This window comes from Oncorhynchus mykiss, chromosome 18, assembly GCF_057628025.1.
Source record: "Oncorhynchus mykiss isolate SJ-2025 chromosome 18, ASM5762802v1, whole genome shotgun sequence".
In the NCBI taxonomy this organism is placed as follows: Eukaryota; Metazoa; Chordata; class Actinopteri; order Salmoniformes; family Salmonidae; genus Oncorhynchus; species Oncorhynchus mykiss.
Genome location: NC_143039.1, coordinates 8,220,001 through 8,237,500, shown reverse-complemented (window position 1 = coordinate 8,237,500; position 17,500 = coordinate 8,220,001). Strand labels below are relative to the sequence as shown.

At 42.2% G+C, this 17,500-nt stretch overlaps 1 protein-coding gene across 2 annotated transcripts in view; it reads right to left on the bottom strand.

The window, feature by feature from the left end:
• Window positions 1-17,500, bottom strand: part of LOC110512986 (protocadherin-9) — a 548,488-nt gene that overhangs the window by 131,376 nt on the left and 399,612 nt on the right. The window contains exon 4 of one of the 2 annotated variants that reach the window (XM_090207028.1): window positions 15,147-15,342. In XM_090207028.1, the coding sequence (XP_090063154.1) occupies window positions 15,147-15,342 (196 nt within the window). The remainder of the gene's footprint in view (window positions 1-15,146; window positions 15,343-17,500) is intronic. The other variant, XM_090207029.1, reaches the window with a different exon arrangement.

The following is a 17,500-nucleotide window of genomic DNA, read 5'->3' as shown; positions in this document are numbered from 1 at the left end:
CAACTAGTTCCTCAACGGATGAATGGCTGTGTTCCAAACGAAACAACTAGTTCCTCGACGGATGAATGGCTGTGTTCCAAACGAAACAACTTGTTCCTCAACGGATGAATGGCTGTGTTCCAAACGAAACAACTAGTTCCTCAACGGATGAATGGCTGTGTTCCAAACGAAACAACTAGTTCCTCAACGGATGAATGGCTGTGTTCCAAACGAAACAACTAGTTCCTCAACGGATGAATGGCTGTGTTCCAAACGAAACAACTAGTTCCTCAACGGATGAATGCTGTGTTCCAAACAAAACAACTAGTTCCTCAACGGATGAATGGCTGTGTTCCAAACGAAACAACTAGTTCCTCAATGGATGCATGGCTGTGTTCCAAACGAAACAACTAGTTCCTCGACGGAACAGCTAGGAGAGCTTGGGAAAAAAAACTCATAGTTGAAGACTCTTGTTTGAGTCATAAAAGTGAATTGAAATTGCTTAGGAACTGTGCACACTTTGGAGAGTTGTGGCCACTTAAAGACACCAGTTAGTCCTCTCACTGAAACACACAGTTTGGAGAGATGTGTTCAGTATTCATATACTGTAGCCTATTCTTATACTGTCGGCCTATTCATACACTGTAGACCTATTCCCACCAGTGTAATGAGTTAAACAAAGCAGTTAGTTTTGTAAATGTCATTTTATATGTTATTTAAAATGTATAATATGTTTAATTTAAGGATCTCTACAGGATCGGTGTCCCTCCCCACGGGAAGGTTAAGCTAACGTAGGCTAATGCGATTAGCATGACGTTGTAAGTAACATGAACATTTCCCAGTACATAGACAAATACGATATGGGCAGAAAGCTTAAATTCTCATTAATCTAACCGCACCGTCTAATTTACAGTAGCTATTATAGTGAAAGAATACCATGCTATTGTTTGAGGAGAGAGAGCACAGTTATGAACATGAACATGTATTAATTAACCAACTAGGCACATTTGGCCAGTCTTGATAAAACATTTTTTTAACAGATTTGCAATGGTTCATTGAATCAGTCTAGATATAGACTGATTCAATGAACCATTGCATATCTGTTAAAAAAATCCCAGCCCAGGCAAAATAGTCATACACTGCTGTCATCTAGTGGCCAAACCCTATATTTCGCCTGGGCTGGAATATTACAATATGGCCATCGTCTTGTATTTCAAAGACGATGGTACAATGTTTTTTTTTTTTTTTGTATAATCTTTTACCAGATCTAATGTGTTGAATTCTCCTACATTCATTTCACATTTCCACAAACTTAAAAGTGTTTACTGTCAAGGCAGTTAGATTTGGGGATGTCATTTTAGGTCCTGAGCTACAGGCAGTTAGATTTGGGGATGTCATTTTAGGTCCTGAGCTACAGGCAGTTAGATTTGGGGATGTCATTTTAGGTCCTGAGCTACAGGCAGTTAGATTTGGGGATGTCATTTTAGGTCCTGAGCTACAGGCAGTTAGATTTGGGGATGTCATTTTAGGTCCTGAGCTACAGGCAGTTAGATTTGGGGATGTCATTTTAGGTCCTGAGCTACAGGCAGTTAGATTTGGGGATGTCATTTTAGGTCCTGAGCTACAGGCAGTTAGATTTGGGGATGTCATTTTAGGTCCTGAGCTACAGGCAGTTAGATTTGGGGATGTCATTTTAGGTCCTGAGCTACAGGCAGTTAGATTTGGGGATGTCATTTTAGGTCCTGAGCTACAGGCAGTTAGATTTGGGGATGTCATTTTAGGTCCTGAGCTACAGGCAGTTAGATTTGGATGTCATGTCATTTTAGGTCCTGAGCTACAGGCAGTTAGATTTGGGAATGTCATTTTAGGTCCTGAGCTACAGGCAGTTAGATTTGGGGATGTCATTTTAGGTCCTGAGCTACAGGCAGTTAGATTTGGGGATGTCATTTTAGGTCCTGAGCTACAGGCAGTTAGATTTGGGGATGTCATTTTAGGTCCTGAGCTACAGGCAGTTAGATTTGGGGATGTCATTTTAGGTCCTGAGCTACAGGCAGTTAGATTTGGGGATGTCATTTTAGGTCCTGAGCTACAGGCAGTTAGATTTGGGGATGTCATTTTAGGTCCTGAGCTACAGGCAGTTAGATTTGGGGATGTCATTTTAGGTCCTGAGCTACAGGCAGTTAGATTTGGGGATGTCATTTTAGGTAAACATTTGAAAGAAAAAGAAAGGGGCGGATCCTTGAGACTAAACTCATTTTAACCAATCATTACTTTGCTATTGTCAATATTTGTAAGGATGACAGTTATGCTGAGACACCTGTATACTCACCTATAGGGAAATGGTCAAACCTCCGGCCAACATTGGGAATAGACCTGCTTAAATAACTGAAGGCCTCGTTCCTTCCCTAAAACTGGTTGGTAGGGTACAGTACAATTCAGTGGTGGCACTGTCAAGTTTAATTTACTGCTAGTGTGCTAAAAACCCAATTTATAAAATCCGGACCTTGAATGCAAACACTGTAACAAGACTTTTGAAATTGATTTATGATTTATTAATTGAACAAGGAAATGTACCAAACCTAAGCTGAAGCATTTCATAATTATGTCCCCCCCAAAAAAATCTACTTTGCATCGATTAGTAAGGTAAAACAATCTAAGAGCCCCTAAACTGGATCTGTGCCCACACCTTGGCCCCCCCCCGTTCATAATGCTCTGTAACACAACACTGCCTAAGAAGACTTTTTGGGGAACAAGAATTGATTCCATTCAACATCCTATTTTCCCTAAACCTTAACCCCAAACTCCTAACCCTAACCCTAACCTTAAACTCTAGCCTTAACCCAAAACTCCTAACCCTAACCTTAAACACTAACCTTAACCCAAAACTCCTAATTCTAACCCTAATTCTAAACCGTAACCCTAACCCTAAACACTAACCTTAACCCAAAACTCCTAATTCTAACCCTAATTCTAAACCGTAACCCTAACCCTAAACACTAACCTTAACCCAAAACTCCTAATTCTAACCATAATCTTAAACCTAACCCTAATTCTAACCCTAATCCTAACCCTAACCATTTTTCTAACCCTAATCTTAAACCTAACCCTAATTCTAACTAATCCTAACCCCAACCCTAATTCTAACCCCATCCCTAAACCTAAACGTTTATTTAGTTAGTTTGCACTAGTGTGTGTCTACTGAAACTACAGCAGCATGGTGTGTGTGGATAAAGTCTAGATGTTGTCATTTAACAGTTTTTTTGCATTACTAGTAATGAGGACAGGTGCTACCTAGCAGGTGTTATATCGAGACATGCGTTGATATACGAAGATGCCTACGGTAGAGTTTATAAGGTTAATGATTGTTATGTCTGCAGCAGTATTCTATGCCTAGTTGAAGTCAAAGTTTAACCTGAAGTCTGTGAGGTGCTAATGATAGGTGATACCAGCCTAGTCTGCATTGAGACATACGGTACAAAGCTATCTAATGGTTGGAGCAATGAGGCTAACAGGTGTTAGCTAGCTAGTGGTACCATCTCAGCCTACATTGAGACATACGTTACAACGCTATCTAATGTTTAAAACAATGAGGCTAACAGGTGTTAGCTAGCTAGTGGTACCATCTCAGCCTACATTGAGACATACGTTACAACGCTATCTAATGTTTAAAACAATGAGGCTAACAAGTGTTAGCTAGCTAGTGGTACCATCTCAGCCTACATTGAGACATACGTTACAAAGCTATCTAATTGTTGGAACAATTTATTTTTTATTTACTTTTATTATGTCACCTTTATTTAGTTGAGAACAAGTTCTCATTTGCAACTGCGACCTGGCCAAGATAAAGCAAAGCAATTCGACACAAACAACAACACAGAGTTACACATGGAGTAAAACAAACATACAGTCAATAATACAGTAGAACTAAAGAAAACAACAGTGAGTGTAAATGAGGAGAGATAAGGGAGTTAAGGCAATAAAAAGGCCATGGTGGCGAAGTAATTACAATATAGCAATTATAACACTGGAATGGTAGGATGTGCAGAAGATTAGTGTGTAAGTAGAGATACTGGGGTGCAAAGGAGCAAGAGAAATAAATAAATACAGTATGGGGATGAGGTAGTTGGATGGGCTGTTTACAGATGGGCTATGTACAATGAGGTTAAACAGGTGTTAAGCTAGCTAGTGGTTCCAGCCTATATTGAGACGTACGTTACAAAGCTGTCTAATGGGCAACGTGACTGTTTGTTCTGTCACTGTAGAGACAGAACCAGACGGGACCAGACAGAACCAGACAGAACCAGACGGGACCAAACGATGGGCAACGTGCCTGTTTGTTCTGTTACTGTAAAGACAGAACCAGACAGGTAACACCTTCCTGTGTTCAGGTCATTGTGGTTGTATTGTCTCTTGAATGGAGGTGTGTTCCTTCTCATTAGTTGTTCACCCTCTCTTCCTGCCTCTATCTATATATTGTTGGCTTGCAGCCCCACACACAACCAAAAAGACAGATCTCTCTCTCTCACACACACACACACACACACACACACACACACACACACACACACACACACACACACACACACAGGAAAGCAGTGATTAACGATAATGTTTGACATAAATGTAACTGATTCATTCATCTGGAGAGAGACGTGACAATATTAGTTATTTATTTAACTCTTTATCTGGTTCTATTTTTCAAACGCCTGAACTAACTGGCAGCTGTACAGGCATGAATCATTTCTTCTGGAGAGACTTCACTAGACTCAGGAATTCAGAAGGACTTCCTGTCATCTGGAGAGACTTCCTGTCACTTCCCCTGTCGTCATATTGTTTGATTTTCCTGGTCGCTTGCATCGTCTTTTAATCAAGATCGAAAGCACATGAATTTTAATCGTCTGTCTATCCGCCTCCCTGAACGCAGGCTGTAGGTAATTTCTCACACGGTCAGAGTGCACTCTGGGTAATTCTGAACCACCAGGTAAGATGCTGGCTGCAGGGAGAGAACACAACTACAACTTAAACAAGGAGGGAGAAATTCTGTGTTATCCTGACAAACACAACTCATTTTTTGTGGTGTATTTTACATTGTCTGGAACAGCCTCTTACTGTTGATTATGTCACCAATTCAATCAATCAATAAGTCAATCGATGCCTCTAAAGCCGTTTCAGGAGAGCAACAAGAGGGTTTACTGTATAAACCGCTCCCTTCCTCTTCATCCCACACTCCTCCTCCTCTTTTCATTCTCTCTGTCCTCTTCATCCCACACTCCTCCTCCTCTTTTCATTCTCTCTGTCCTCTTCATCCCACACTCCTCCTCCTCTTTTCATTCTCTCTGTTCTCTTCAGCCAAGTCTGTCACTTTGGTCACATTTTCTCTCTCCACTCATGTCCTTCTCTCCTTTTCTCCTCTCTCCTTCTCTCTCCACTCATCTCCTTATCTCCTCTCTCCTTCTCTCTCTGCTCATCTCCTCATCTCCTCTCTCCTTCTCTCTCCACTCATCTCCTGATCTCCTCTCTCCTTCTCTCTCCACTCATCTCCTTATTTCCTCTCTCCTTCTCTCTCCGCTCATCTCCTTATCTCCTCTCTCCTTCTCTCTCCACTCGTCTCTCCTCTCCACTCGTCTCTCCTCTCCACTCGTCTCTCCTATCTCCTTCTCTTCACGCTCATCTCTCCTTCTCTCTCCGCTCATCTCCTCTCTCCTTCTCTCTCCTCTCTCCACTCGCCTCTCCCTATTCCCTATATAGTGCACTACTTTAGACCAGGACCCTATAGAACCCTATTCCCTATATAGTGCACTACTTTAGACCAGAGCCCTATAGAACCCTATTCCCTATATAGTGCACTACTTTAGACCAGGACCCTATAGAACCCTATTCCCTATATAGTGCACTACTTTAGACCAGGACCCTATAGAACCCTATTCCCTATATAGTGCACTACTTTAGACCAGGACCCTATAGAACCCTATTCCCTATATAGTGCACTACTTTAAACCAGGACCCTATAGAACCCTATTCCCTATATAGTGCACTACTTTAGACCAGGACCCTATAGAACCCTATTCCCTATATAGTGCACTACTTTAGACCAGGACCCTATAGAACCCTATTCCCTATATAGTGCACTACTTTAAACCAGGGCCCTATGGAACCCTAGTCCCTATATAAAGTGCATTACTTTTTATTAGAACCCTATTGCCCCCATTGACCCTGGTCAAAAGTAGTGCACTACATAGGGAATAGGGTGCCATTTTGGACAAAACCCCTGTTCACTTGATTCTCCCCGACCACGGAGACGGGGACAGCCGGCCATCCGATGTTCTCCGGCTGCACACTGATGACATCACAGCGGTTACAGAGATCGGTCCTAAACCCACAAACAAACCTCTACCCAGGAAGTGAAGTGCTGTACAGGAAGCAGGAAAAACACCGTGATGAACGGTAGGAGACGGTGATGGGAAGTCCAGCTGAACATGTTTTTTTTTTGTCTCTGAACATAACCAAGAATAAACTCTCATAAAAACTTTTTTTGGGGGGGTCCTTAACTTATTTTTCTTATTTTTTCTTCCTCCCAAAAAATGCCTTATAAACAAAGTTGCATGGTGAGCAAAATGTTTCTTTAAAAATCCAATCGATACATCGCCTTCCTGTCTGCCAAGGAGAGTGTAGAACACGCCGTAACCTCTGACTACTTGGAAACAATTCATAACGGTTATATTTGTTCTTGGATTTAATAGTCAAATGGAGCCAAAACTCACTTCAACAGATGTCTGCCTTCTTCCACCACCCTCTGGTTTCCTGAGGATAGAAACTACGTTAAGATGAGGCCCTACACCACGTTCAACAGATGTCTGCCCTCTTCCACCACCATCTGGTTTCCTGAGGATAGAAACTACGTTAAGATGAGGCCCTACGCCACGTTCAACAGATGTCTGCCCTCTTCCACCACCCTCTGGGTTCCTGAGGATAGAAACTACGTTAAGATGAGGCCCTACACCTCGTTCAACAGATGTCTGCCCTCTTCCACCGCCCTCTGGGTTCCTGAGGATAGAAACTACGTTAAGATGAGGCCCTACACCACGTTCAACAGATGTCTGCCCTCTTCCACCGCCCTCTGGGTTCCTGAGGATAGAAACTACGTTAAGATGAGGCCCTACACCACGTTCAACAGATGTCTGCGCTCTTCCACCACCCTCTGCTTTCCTGAGGATAGAAACTACGTTAAGATGAGGCCCTACGCCACGTTCAACAGATGTCTGCCCTCTTCCACCACCCTCTGGTTTCCTGAGGATAGAAACTACGTTAAGATGAGGCCCTACGCCACATTCAACCTCAATCTTTACCTCTGTCTTTACAAACATGTGGTTTCTAGAAACCCTTTGATCTAAGCTTGGGCTCTCTATCTCAATGTGTTGTGCTGTTGGTGAATGGAAATAATTTAATATTATCTGCGGGTGCAGTATCTATCTGTAGACTTCCACAACACCGCAGTAGGCACATCTATCTGTTGAAGACTTCCACAACACTGCAGTAGGTACATTTATCTGTAGACTTCCACAACACCGCAGTAGGAACATTTATCTGTTGAAGACTTCCACAACACCGCAGTAGGTACACCTATCTGTAGACTTCCACAACATCGCAATAGGTACATCTACCTGTAGATTTCCACAACACCGCAGTAGGTACATATATCTGTAGACTTCCACAACACTGCAGTAGGTACATCTATCTGTAGACTTCCACAACACCGCAGTAGGTACATCTATCTGTAGACTTCTACAACACTGCAGTAGGTACATTTATCTGTAGACTTCCACAACACCGCAGTAGGTACATTTATCTGTTGAAGACTTCCACAACACCGCAGTAGGTATATATATCTGTAGACTTCCACAACACCGCAGTAGGCACATCTATCTGTTGAAGACTTCCACAACACTGCAGTAGGTACATTTATCTGTAGACTTCCACAACACCGCAGTAGGAACATTTATCTGTTGAAGACTTCCACAACACCGCAGTAGGTATATATATCTGAAGACTTCCACAACGCCGCAGTAGCTCTGTGTTGAATGGAACGATCTAACTGAGAGACAACCAATGAAAGGTTTTCAAATGGATTTCAATAGCTGAACAGCTTCCAGGCCTGGACTTATTTTCTGTAAATCGGTGCACATGCATCAAATAAATGTAAATATTAAATTACCCCTGCTTATATCCTGCATTTATTTTGAACACAATTTAAATTGTTGTGAAATGAATATTTGTTGCATAGCAACTAGTGAAATATTGCCTGTAATTATTGCCAAGCTCTTTGCTGAAACTGCAAAGACATTTTGGAAAATTACACACACTAATGATAGCCAAATTATTTTCTCCACACACACACAGACACACACACACACACACACACACACACACACACACACAGACACACACACACACACACACGCACGCACGCACGCACGCACGCACACACACACACACACACACACACACACACACACACACACACACACACACACACACACACACACACACACACACACACACACACACACACACACACACACACACACACGGAGCCTTTTTTATAACCATCCATTGAAGAGAAGGACCTTCAGCTGAACTGATTGTCTTATGGAAATATCAATCACAAAAACCATCATTTACCCCAACGACCACTCTCTGGGTTCTATATAATACACCCAAACCATCATTTACCTCAACAACCCCTCTCTGGGTTCTATATAATACACCCAAACCATCATTTACCTCAACGACCCCTCTCTGGGTTCTATATAATACACCCAAAACATCATTTACCTCAACAACCCCTCTCTGGGTTCTATATAATACACCCAAACCATCATTTACCCCAACTACCCCTCTCTGGGTTCTATATAATACACCCAAACCCTAATTTATCTCAACAACCCCTCTCTGGGTTGTATATAATACACCCAAACCATCATTTACCCCAACGACCCCTCTCCGGGTTCAATATATTACATAACATTACAATTAACCAATCACCAGCTGGCAGAAATACTCTGTGGGCATAGCATGTTGAATGTTATTAGATGTTCCTATGTAATATGGTGGTCCGTTAACAACATGGTTTGACACGATGTCTTGTCAATGTCTCGGATCGAACAGACGACAACACAAGAAAAAAGCCAAGCACTTAGTGTTAATGCAGTCATGAAAACAGCTTATTGGATTGGATGCTTTCAAATGGACCTCTTCTGCTGGTTTCTCTGTGTTCTGCAAACTACACTTGGGCCCCAATGTGGTTTTCTCAGAGTCTTTCAGGTGCCAAGCTGCCAACTGAGGTTAGGCAGTTAGTCTCTCTCTCCCCTCTAACTCTCTGTCGCCTCTCTCTCTCAATTCAATTCAATTCAATTCAAGGGCTTTATTGGCATGGGAAACATGTGTTAACATTGCCAAAGCAAGTGAGGTAGATAATATATAAAATTAATATATAAAGTGAAAAACAATAAAAATTAACAGTAAACATTACACATACAGAGGTTTCAAAACAGTAAAGACATTACAAATGTCATATTAAATGTCAAATGTCTCTCTCTCCCCCCTCTAACTCCCTGTCGCCTCTCTCTTTCTCTCTCGCATATCTCTCTCTCTTTCTCTCTCTCTCTCTCCATTTCTCTCACACGTCTCTCTCTCTCCCTCTCTCTCTCACCTCTCTTTCTCTCTCTCTCTCCCTTCTCTCTCAATCCTCTCAATTCAATTTAAGGGCTTTATTTGTAAACATATGTTGAAATTGCCAAAGCAAATAAATAAATAAATAAATGGATAATTTACAAAAGTGACAAACTCCCTCTCTGTCTCTCTCTCTCTCTCTCTGTGTGTGTCTCTCTCTCTCTCTCTCTCTCTCTCTCTGTCTCTGTCTCTCTGTCTCTCTTTCTCTCTGTCTCTCTGTCTCTCTGTCTCTGTCTCTCTGTCTCTCTCTCTCTCTCTCTCTCTCCCTCTCCCTCCCTCTCTCGCTCCCTCTCCCTCTCTCTCAGCTATACACTATTTATTTATTTTTCATCACCAGGTCCCTAAGAGGGACCAAACATCTGTAAATCCACAGCAGTTGGAAATAAAGGAAGAACAATATGTAGGACATGGAGTTATCACCTCTTGAAGCTGAATGCAGTGCCTTCAAACACCTTGCCTCTCTCTCTCTATCTCTCCATCTCTCTCTAACATCTCTCTCTATCTCTCCATCTCTCTCGCTCGCCTCTCTCTCTCTCTCTCTCTCGTATCTCTCTCTCGCCTCTCTCGTCTCTCTCTCTCTCTCTCGTATCTCTCTCTCGCCTCTCTCGTCTCTCTCTCTCTCAATTCATTTTAATGGCTAAATTGGCATGGGAAACACGTTTAAATTGCCAAAGCGAGTGAAATAGATAATAAACAAAAATGAAATAACCAATAAAAAATGAACAGTAACATTACACTTATAAAAGTTCATTAAGATTTTAAGACCTCTCTCTCTCTCTCTCTCTGTGTGTCTCTGTCTCTCTCTCTCTGTCTCTCTCTCTGTCTCTGTCTCTGTCTGTCTTTGTCTCTCTCCCTCTGTCTCTCTCTCCCTCTGTCTCTCTGTCTCTCTCTCCCTCTCTCTCCCTCTCCCTCTCCCTCTCCCTCTCCCTCTCCCTCTCTCTCAGCTATACAGTATTTATTTATTTTTCATCACCAGGTCCCTAAGAGGGACCAAACATCTGTAAATCCACAGCAGTTGGAAATAAAGGAAGAACAATATGTAGGACATGGAGTTATCACCTCTTGAAGCTGAATGCAGTGCCTTCAAACACCTTGCCTCTCTCTCTCTATCTCTCCATCTCTCTCTCACATCTCTCTCCATCTCTCCATCTCTCTCTCTCTCTCGCCTCTCTCTCTCTCTCTCCCTCTCCCTCTCCCTCTCCCTCTCCCTCTCTCTCTCCCTCTCCCTCTCCCTCTCTCTCAGCTATACAGTATTTATTTATTTTTCATCACCAGGTCCCTAAGAGGGACCAAACATCTGTAAAACCACAGCAGTTGGAAATAAAGGAAGAACAATATGTAGGAAATCACAAATTCTTAAAACTTCAAAGGTGAATTGACTGGACTAAATGCATGTGATAGAGAGGTGAGAGACCTCTGTCATGTGACTCAGTCGTTCAAGTGGTTGACTAATTAACGTTCATAAGTGGTTGACTAATTAATCCCACCACTCCCTTTCATCAGTCTGTATCCTGAATAGAAGAGGTGCACTGAAAGGAAAGAATACAACAATTGAGGTGTGAGTGTACTGGTGTGTGTGTGTGTGTGTGTGTGTGTGTGTGTGTGTGTGTGTGTGTGTGTGTGTGTGTGTGTGTGTGTGTGTGTGTGTGTGTGTGTGTGTGTGTGTGTGTGCACGTGCTTGTGTGTGTGTGTGTGTGTGTGTGTACTGGTGTGTGTGTGTGTGTGTGTGTGTGTGTGTGTGTGTGTGCACGTGCTTGTGTGTGTGTGTGTGTGTGTGTGTACTGGTGTGTGTATGCACGTGTGTGTGTGTGTGTACTGGTGTGTATGCACGTGCTTGTGTGTGTGTGGTGTGTTTTATATTGACATGAAACATATATCTCATGAGAATATGTATACTGTGTATAGACTGACTGTTTTCTGAGATATCTAAGATATAAACAGGCTGATCTGTAGTGTTGACCGTTTTCTGAGATATCTAAGATATAAACAGGCTGATCTATAGTGTTGACCGTTTTCTGAGATATCTAAGATATAAACAGGCTGATCTGTAGTGTTGACCGTTTTCTGAGATATCTAAGATATAAACAGGCTGATCTGTAGTGTTGACCGTTTTCTGAGATATCTAAGATATAAACAGGCTGATCTGTAGTGTTGACCGTTTTCTGTTATAGAGATACGTCAGAACTCTTTTAGGTTCCAGTAAACAGTCAACACTATAGATCAGTCTGTTTATATCTTAGATATCTCAGAAAACAGTCAGTGTTATAGATCAGTCTGTTTATATCTTAGATATCTCAGAAAACAGTCAGTGTTATAGATCAGTCTGTTTATATCTTAGATATCTCAGAAAACAGTCAGTGTTATAGATCAGTCTGTTTATATCTTAGATATCTCAGAAAACAGTCAGTGCTATAGATGACGTATTATCTCTATAACAGAAAACGGTCAACACTACAGATCAGCCTGTTGATATCTTAGATATCTCAGAAAACGGTCAACACTATAGATCAACCTGTTTATATCTTAGATATCTCAGAAAACGGTCAACACTATAGATCAGCCTGTTTATATCTTAGATATCTCAGAAAACGGTCAACACTATAGATCAGTCTGTTGATATCTTTGATATCTCAGAAAACGGTCAGTGCTATAGATCAGCCTGTTGATATCTTATTTCTATAACAGAAAACAGTCAGTGTTATAGATCAGCCTGTTGATATCTTAGATATCTCAGAAAATGGTCAACACTATTGATCAGCCTGTTTATATCTTAGATATCTCAGAAAACGGTCAACACTACAGATCAGCCTATTTATATCTTAGATATCTCAGAAAACGGTCAGTGCTATAGATCAGCCTGTTGATATCTTATTTCTATAACAGAAAACAGTCAGTGTTATAGATCAGCCTGTTGATATCTTAGATATCTCAGAAAATGGTCAACACTATTGATCAGCCTGTTTATATCTTAGATATCTCAGAAAAGAGGTCAACACTACAGATCAGCCTGTTTATATCTTAGATATCTCAGAAAACAGTCAGTGTTATAGATCAGTCTGTTGATATCTTTGATATCTCAGAAAACGGTCAACACTACAGATCAGCCTGTTTATATCTTTGATATCTCAGAAAACAGTCAGTGTTATAGATCAGCCTGTTGATATCTTCGATATCTCAGAAAACGGTCAACACTATTGATCAGCCTGTTGATATCTTAGATATCTCAGAAAACGGTCAACATTATTGATCAGCCTGTTGATATCTTAGATATCTCAGAAAACGGTCAACACTATAGATAGGCTGCTCTCTCCTCACCTCTTAATGATAACTTTAGCCGTCATTCTGAAGAAACACGAAAAAGGAATTTGAAACACAAATAATTTCACATCGACTGTCTCAATACGCTTTCATTGCAACAACGGTGAGACAATTAAATCAACAGTTAACGTTTTTTTGATATTCCTTATTATAAACACACACCAGGAAGTGGATTTGTTGATAAGTGTAACAGGTTTACCTAATGTTTCCATTGGAAAGCGAGGAGAGTGGATGAAATCAATAGCCTTAATTTATGTAAATATATTCCAAGGTGATTACCTGGAACGTCGGGGGACTTAATGATAAACAAAAGGACTTTGTCAACTGCGTGAAAGGCATGTAAGTTTTGCTGCTGACCCCCGTGATAGATGTTGCAAGTCGTTGGCTCCGTCCTAAATGAAACCCTGCTTCCCTACGTAGGGCACTACTATTCCCCCATAGGGCTCTGATCAGATGTAGTACACTATACAGGAGATAGGGTACCGTTTGTGACCCGGATTTGGAGCGCCGTTGTCCAATATTTCATTTTTTGTTTTTTAAACAGGATATATGGCACTCTGGCCATGTTCTCTAATTAATTACACGTCTTAACTTAATTGGTTTTGTAGTTAATTGGAGTGTGCAGCAACAATGTTAGCTCTATCGTGACGAACGATTAGCACAGAGTCGACACAAAAAAAGCAAAAAAAAACGTTCCAATTAAAGTGTTGTTGATTACAGGTCTAAAGTACCGACAACCAACGAACCAGCAAAATACAACAATCAGTTGAGTCAAGCATCATATTGACAGAATGTAGGTGTCATATTTGACCTGTCGACCAGGTTACAGACACTCCACCAAACAAAAACTACAGAAAAAAACACTGTGTACTTTGGTCTTCAATTTCTCAACCAGCTTTTTGTTGTTGTTGTTGTTGTTGTTGTTGTTGTTGTTGTTGTTGTTGTTGTGAAAAGCCATATCTATCACAGCCGTGCTGTTCACTGCTGTTTACTGCTGTTTACTGCTGTTTACTGCTGTTTACTGAATGTGCCTGAGTTATGCATGATGTTATGCAGTACCGACCTCCCTAACAGTCAGTTTAGTACCGACTTCTGGGTGATGTACTACAGTACTACTCCACCTCTAACAGTCAGTTTAGTACCGACCTCAGGGCTATATCTTCCTCTCTCCTCACCTCTAACAGTCAGTTTAGTACCGACCTCAGGGCTATATCTTCCTCTCTCCTCACCTCTAACAGTCAGTTCAGTACCGACCTCAGGCCTATATCTTCCTCTCTCCTCACCTCTTAATGATGAAAGGGGAAAAGTGGGTCGGGGAACATTCCCTCTAGAAATCCTTCTAGTTGAAAAGTTAAACATTTCAGGTCGGCTCCGTGTTACCGGGTCTCCAACTGGGAAATCATCTCTAAATAAATCCAATGAGCTTCACAAATAGGTGAGTCGACTACGGGGATCTCCTCTGTACACCCCCGGGAGAATCTAACAGGAAGCAGGCTGGAGGACATTAACACCGAGCAATAAATTAGTGCAAAATAAAAGATAAAAAAAATAAAGAGATCAAATGACACTACGTTAATTTACATTTCATTAAGAAGGTTATTTTCACACCTCCCCTCCCCCCCCAAAAAAACTGGGACACTCTAAACATCCTCTATTCGCTCCATTAGGATTTAATTTCACTGGTTTCTGGGATTGATGTAGTCCTATATCTTCTGGTTAGAAGGTGCTAAAGTTTTAATACAAAAATAATAATTATGAAATATATATAATTGTAAAATGACTCTTTGCACAGATGTTTCCCTTCCTGTCAGAGAGGAAGAGGAGAGATAAGAAGATGAAGAAGAAGATGAAGAGGAGAAAGAAGAAGGAGAGTAGACCAGACCAACAGACAGTTGGGGTCAGAGGTGAACAGAAGGAGAGTAGAGTATACCAACAGACAGTTGGGGTCAGAGGTGAACAGAAGGAGAGAAGGAGAGTAGACCAACAGACAGTTGGGGTCAGAGGTGAACAGAAGGAGAGTAGAGTATACCAACAGACAGTTGGGGTCAGAGGTGAACAGAAGAGGGGAAGAAGAGGATGGGAGCAAACCAGCAGACCAGGAAACCAGGCGACTCACTCACCAGAGTTGGGGTCAGAGTTTCCGTCGGCTTCGGTCCTCTTGTCCGAAGAGGCCTGTTGGTAGAAGTCTTCCTGCGCCTGGCCCTGCACCAGAGGGAGAGGGCATGAGAGGAGCGTGGGCTCGTGGTCCCCCAGCCCACTGTCACTGCAGCTCTCCTGAGAACCGTCTGGTAGGTGAAAGGTGACGCGGCGCTGCGACTAGAACCAAGAGACAAAGCAGGGCCGCGATGTTAGCTAGGGCTCAGGGATTTAATAAGGGGGGGGGGGGATCGCTCGGTTAACGCGTTACTACAATCCTCTTGGTGATTAAAAAGGGGACACCTGTTTCAGCCTGATGTTTTCAGTCTGATGTTGTGTTGTAAGCGATCATACATCTGATGTCCTCTGATAACATGAGGGTCTGACATAACAAAGGACCATACGGACAGAGAGGAGTAAAGTAAACGGTTGAAGGAGCGATCCATCACATTGATACAGACACTGATCCAAATTCACAGACGCCAACATATTTGAAGAGGAGGTGTGAGAGTTGGACAGAGACAGAGAGAGAGAGAGAGAGAGAGAGAGAGAGAGAGAGAGAGAGAGAGAGGCTAAACCACAAACGTGAGTTGGAGGAATGATCGTCTTCATTCGTGGTCTTAATTTTGGAGCTTCATTAAAACCGATTGGTTGATCGTTTTTTGGGGGGGAGGGGGGGAGACAGACGGTGTGAGATGATTTAGTAAGGAACACTACAGCCTAGTTTCACTGCACAACTTAGAGTAGCTATATCTAACTAGCCTGCTAGCTTACAGAGTAGCTATAGCTAACTAGCCTGCTAGCTTACAGAGTAGCTACAGCTAACTAGCCAGCTAGCTTACAGACGCTATAGCTAACTAGCCAGCTAGCTTTGTAGCCATGGATTGTGCTCCTTCCATTGTTTAGCTAAGTAGCTAGTTGATGCTTTCCTTTTGTAACCAGATTAAAGCAATATTAACCCACATAAATGGGTCTCCATGCTGAATGAAGCAGGGACTTCATGTTTTCACTACATTTGAGGAGGAAATTCACTACAATTTCTTTTTAGACTTAAAGTGAAGATGTTTTTTTAATTTTTTATTATTTTTTTACCCCTTTTTCTCCCCAATTTCGTGGTATCCAATTGTTGTAGTAGCTACTATCTTGTCTCATCGCTACAACTCCCGTACGGGCTCGGGAGAGACGAAGGCTGAATGTCATGCCAATTGTGCGTCGCCCCACGGACCTCCCGGTCGCGGCCGGTTACGACAGAGCCTGGGCGCGAACCCAGGGACTCTGCAGCTGGCGCTGCAGTACAGCGCCCTTAACCACTGCGCCACACGGGAGGCAAAGAGAAGATGTTTTATGCCTACTACTACCATACTCTCTTAACACCCTGCTCTGTCTGCACATCTCTGAAACACAGACTGGCAGACAGACAGACAGACAGACAGACAGACAGACAGACAGACAGACAGACTGGCAGACTGGCAGACAGACAGACAGACAGACAGACAGACAGACAGACAGACAGACAGACAGACAGACAGAATGGCAGACAGACAGACAGACAGACAGACAGACAGACAGACAGACAGACAGACAGACAGACAGACAGACAGACAGACAGACAGACAGGCAGACAGACAGACAGACAGACAGTCATATAAACAGGCAGGCAAACAGCCAGGCAGGCACAAGCACACACTCACACCACACACAAAGCTACACACTCAAATCAGCACATTCAAATTCCATATTGAATGTTACCAGTTTTAATTGAGACCATATTTCCATTTCATTATAATGACATTTCCTCAGGCCTTTCTGTTGGGCTTTGTATTTTCAGCCCAGAAACAAGCCTCCAGCCTTTTCTTTTCCTCCAGCCAACCTTTCTCTCTGCACAGAGAGGTCCCTGCTATACACACACACACACACACACACACACACACACACACACACACACACACACACACACACACACACACACACACACACACACACACACACACAACCTTTCCCTCCGTAACACAGAGAAGTCCCTGCCATTCACTTCAGCAACACACCGACATAGCCTGCTGTAAATCTCTACAGGAATCATTAGAGAATCCAAAGGTTGGACAATCTCTGCCTAATGCAAATGTCCCCTTTGTTCGATATTCTGGAATATTCCACAGCGTAAGTGACATTCAGTCAGGACAAAACTAGGAAGGAGGAATAGAAAACCTAAGGGAACGTTGGGGGAACAATTCTAATACAACTTGGATTTGGTGAATTAAAAACAAGTGGTAAGTTTCATGTAAAAACAGTAAATAATAATAATAATAATAATAATAATAATAATAATAATAGTAATAAT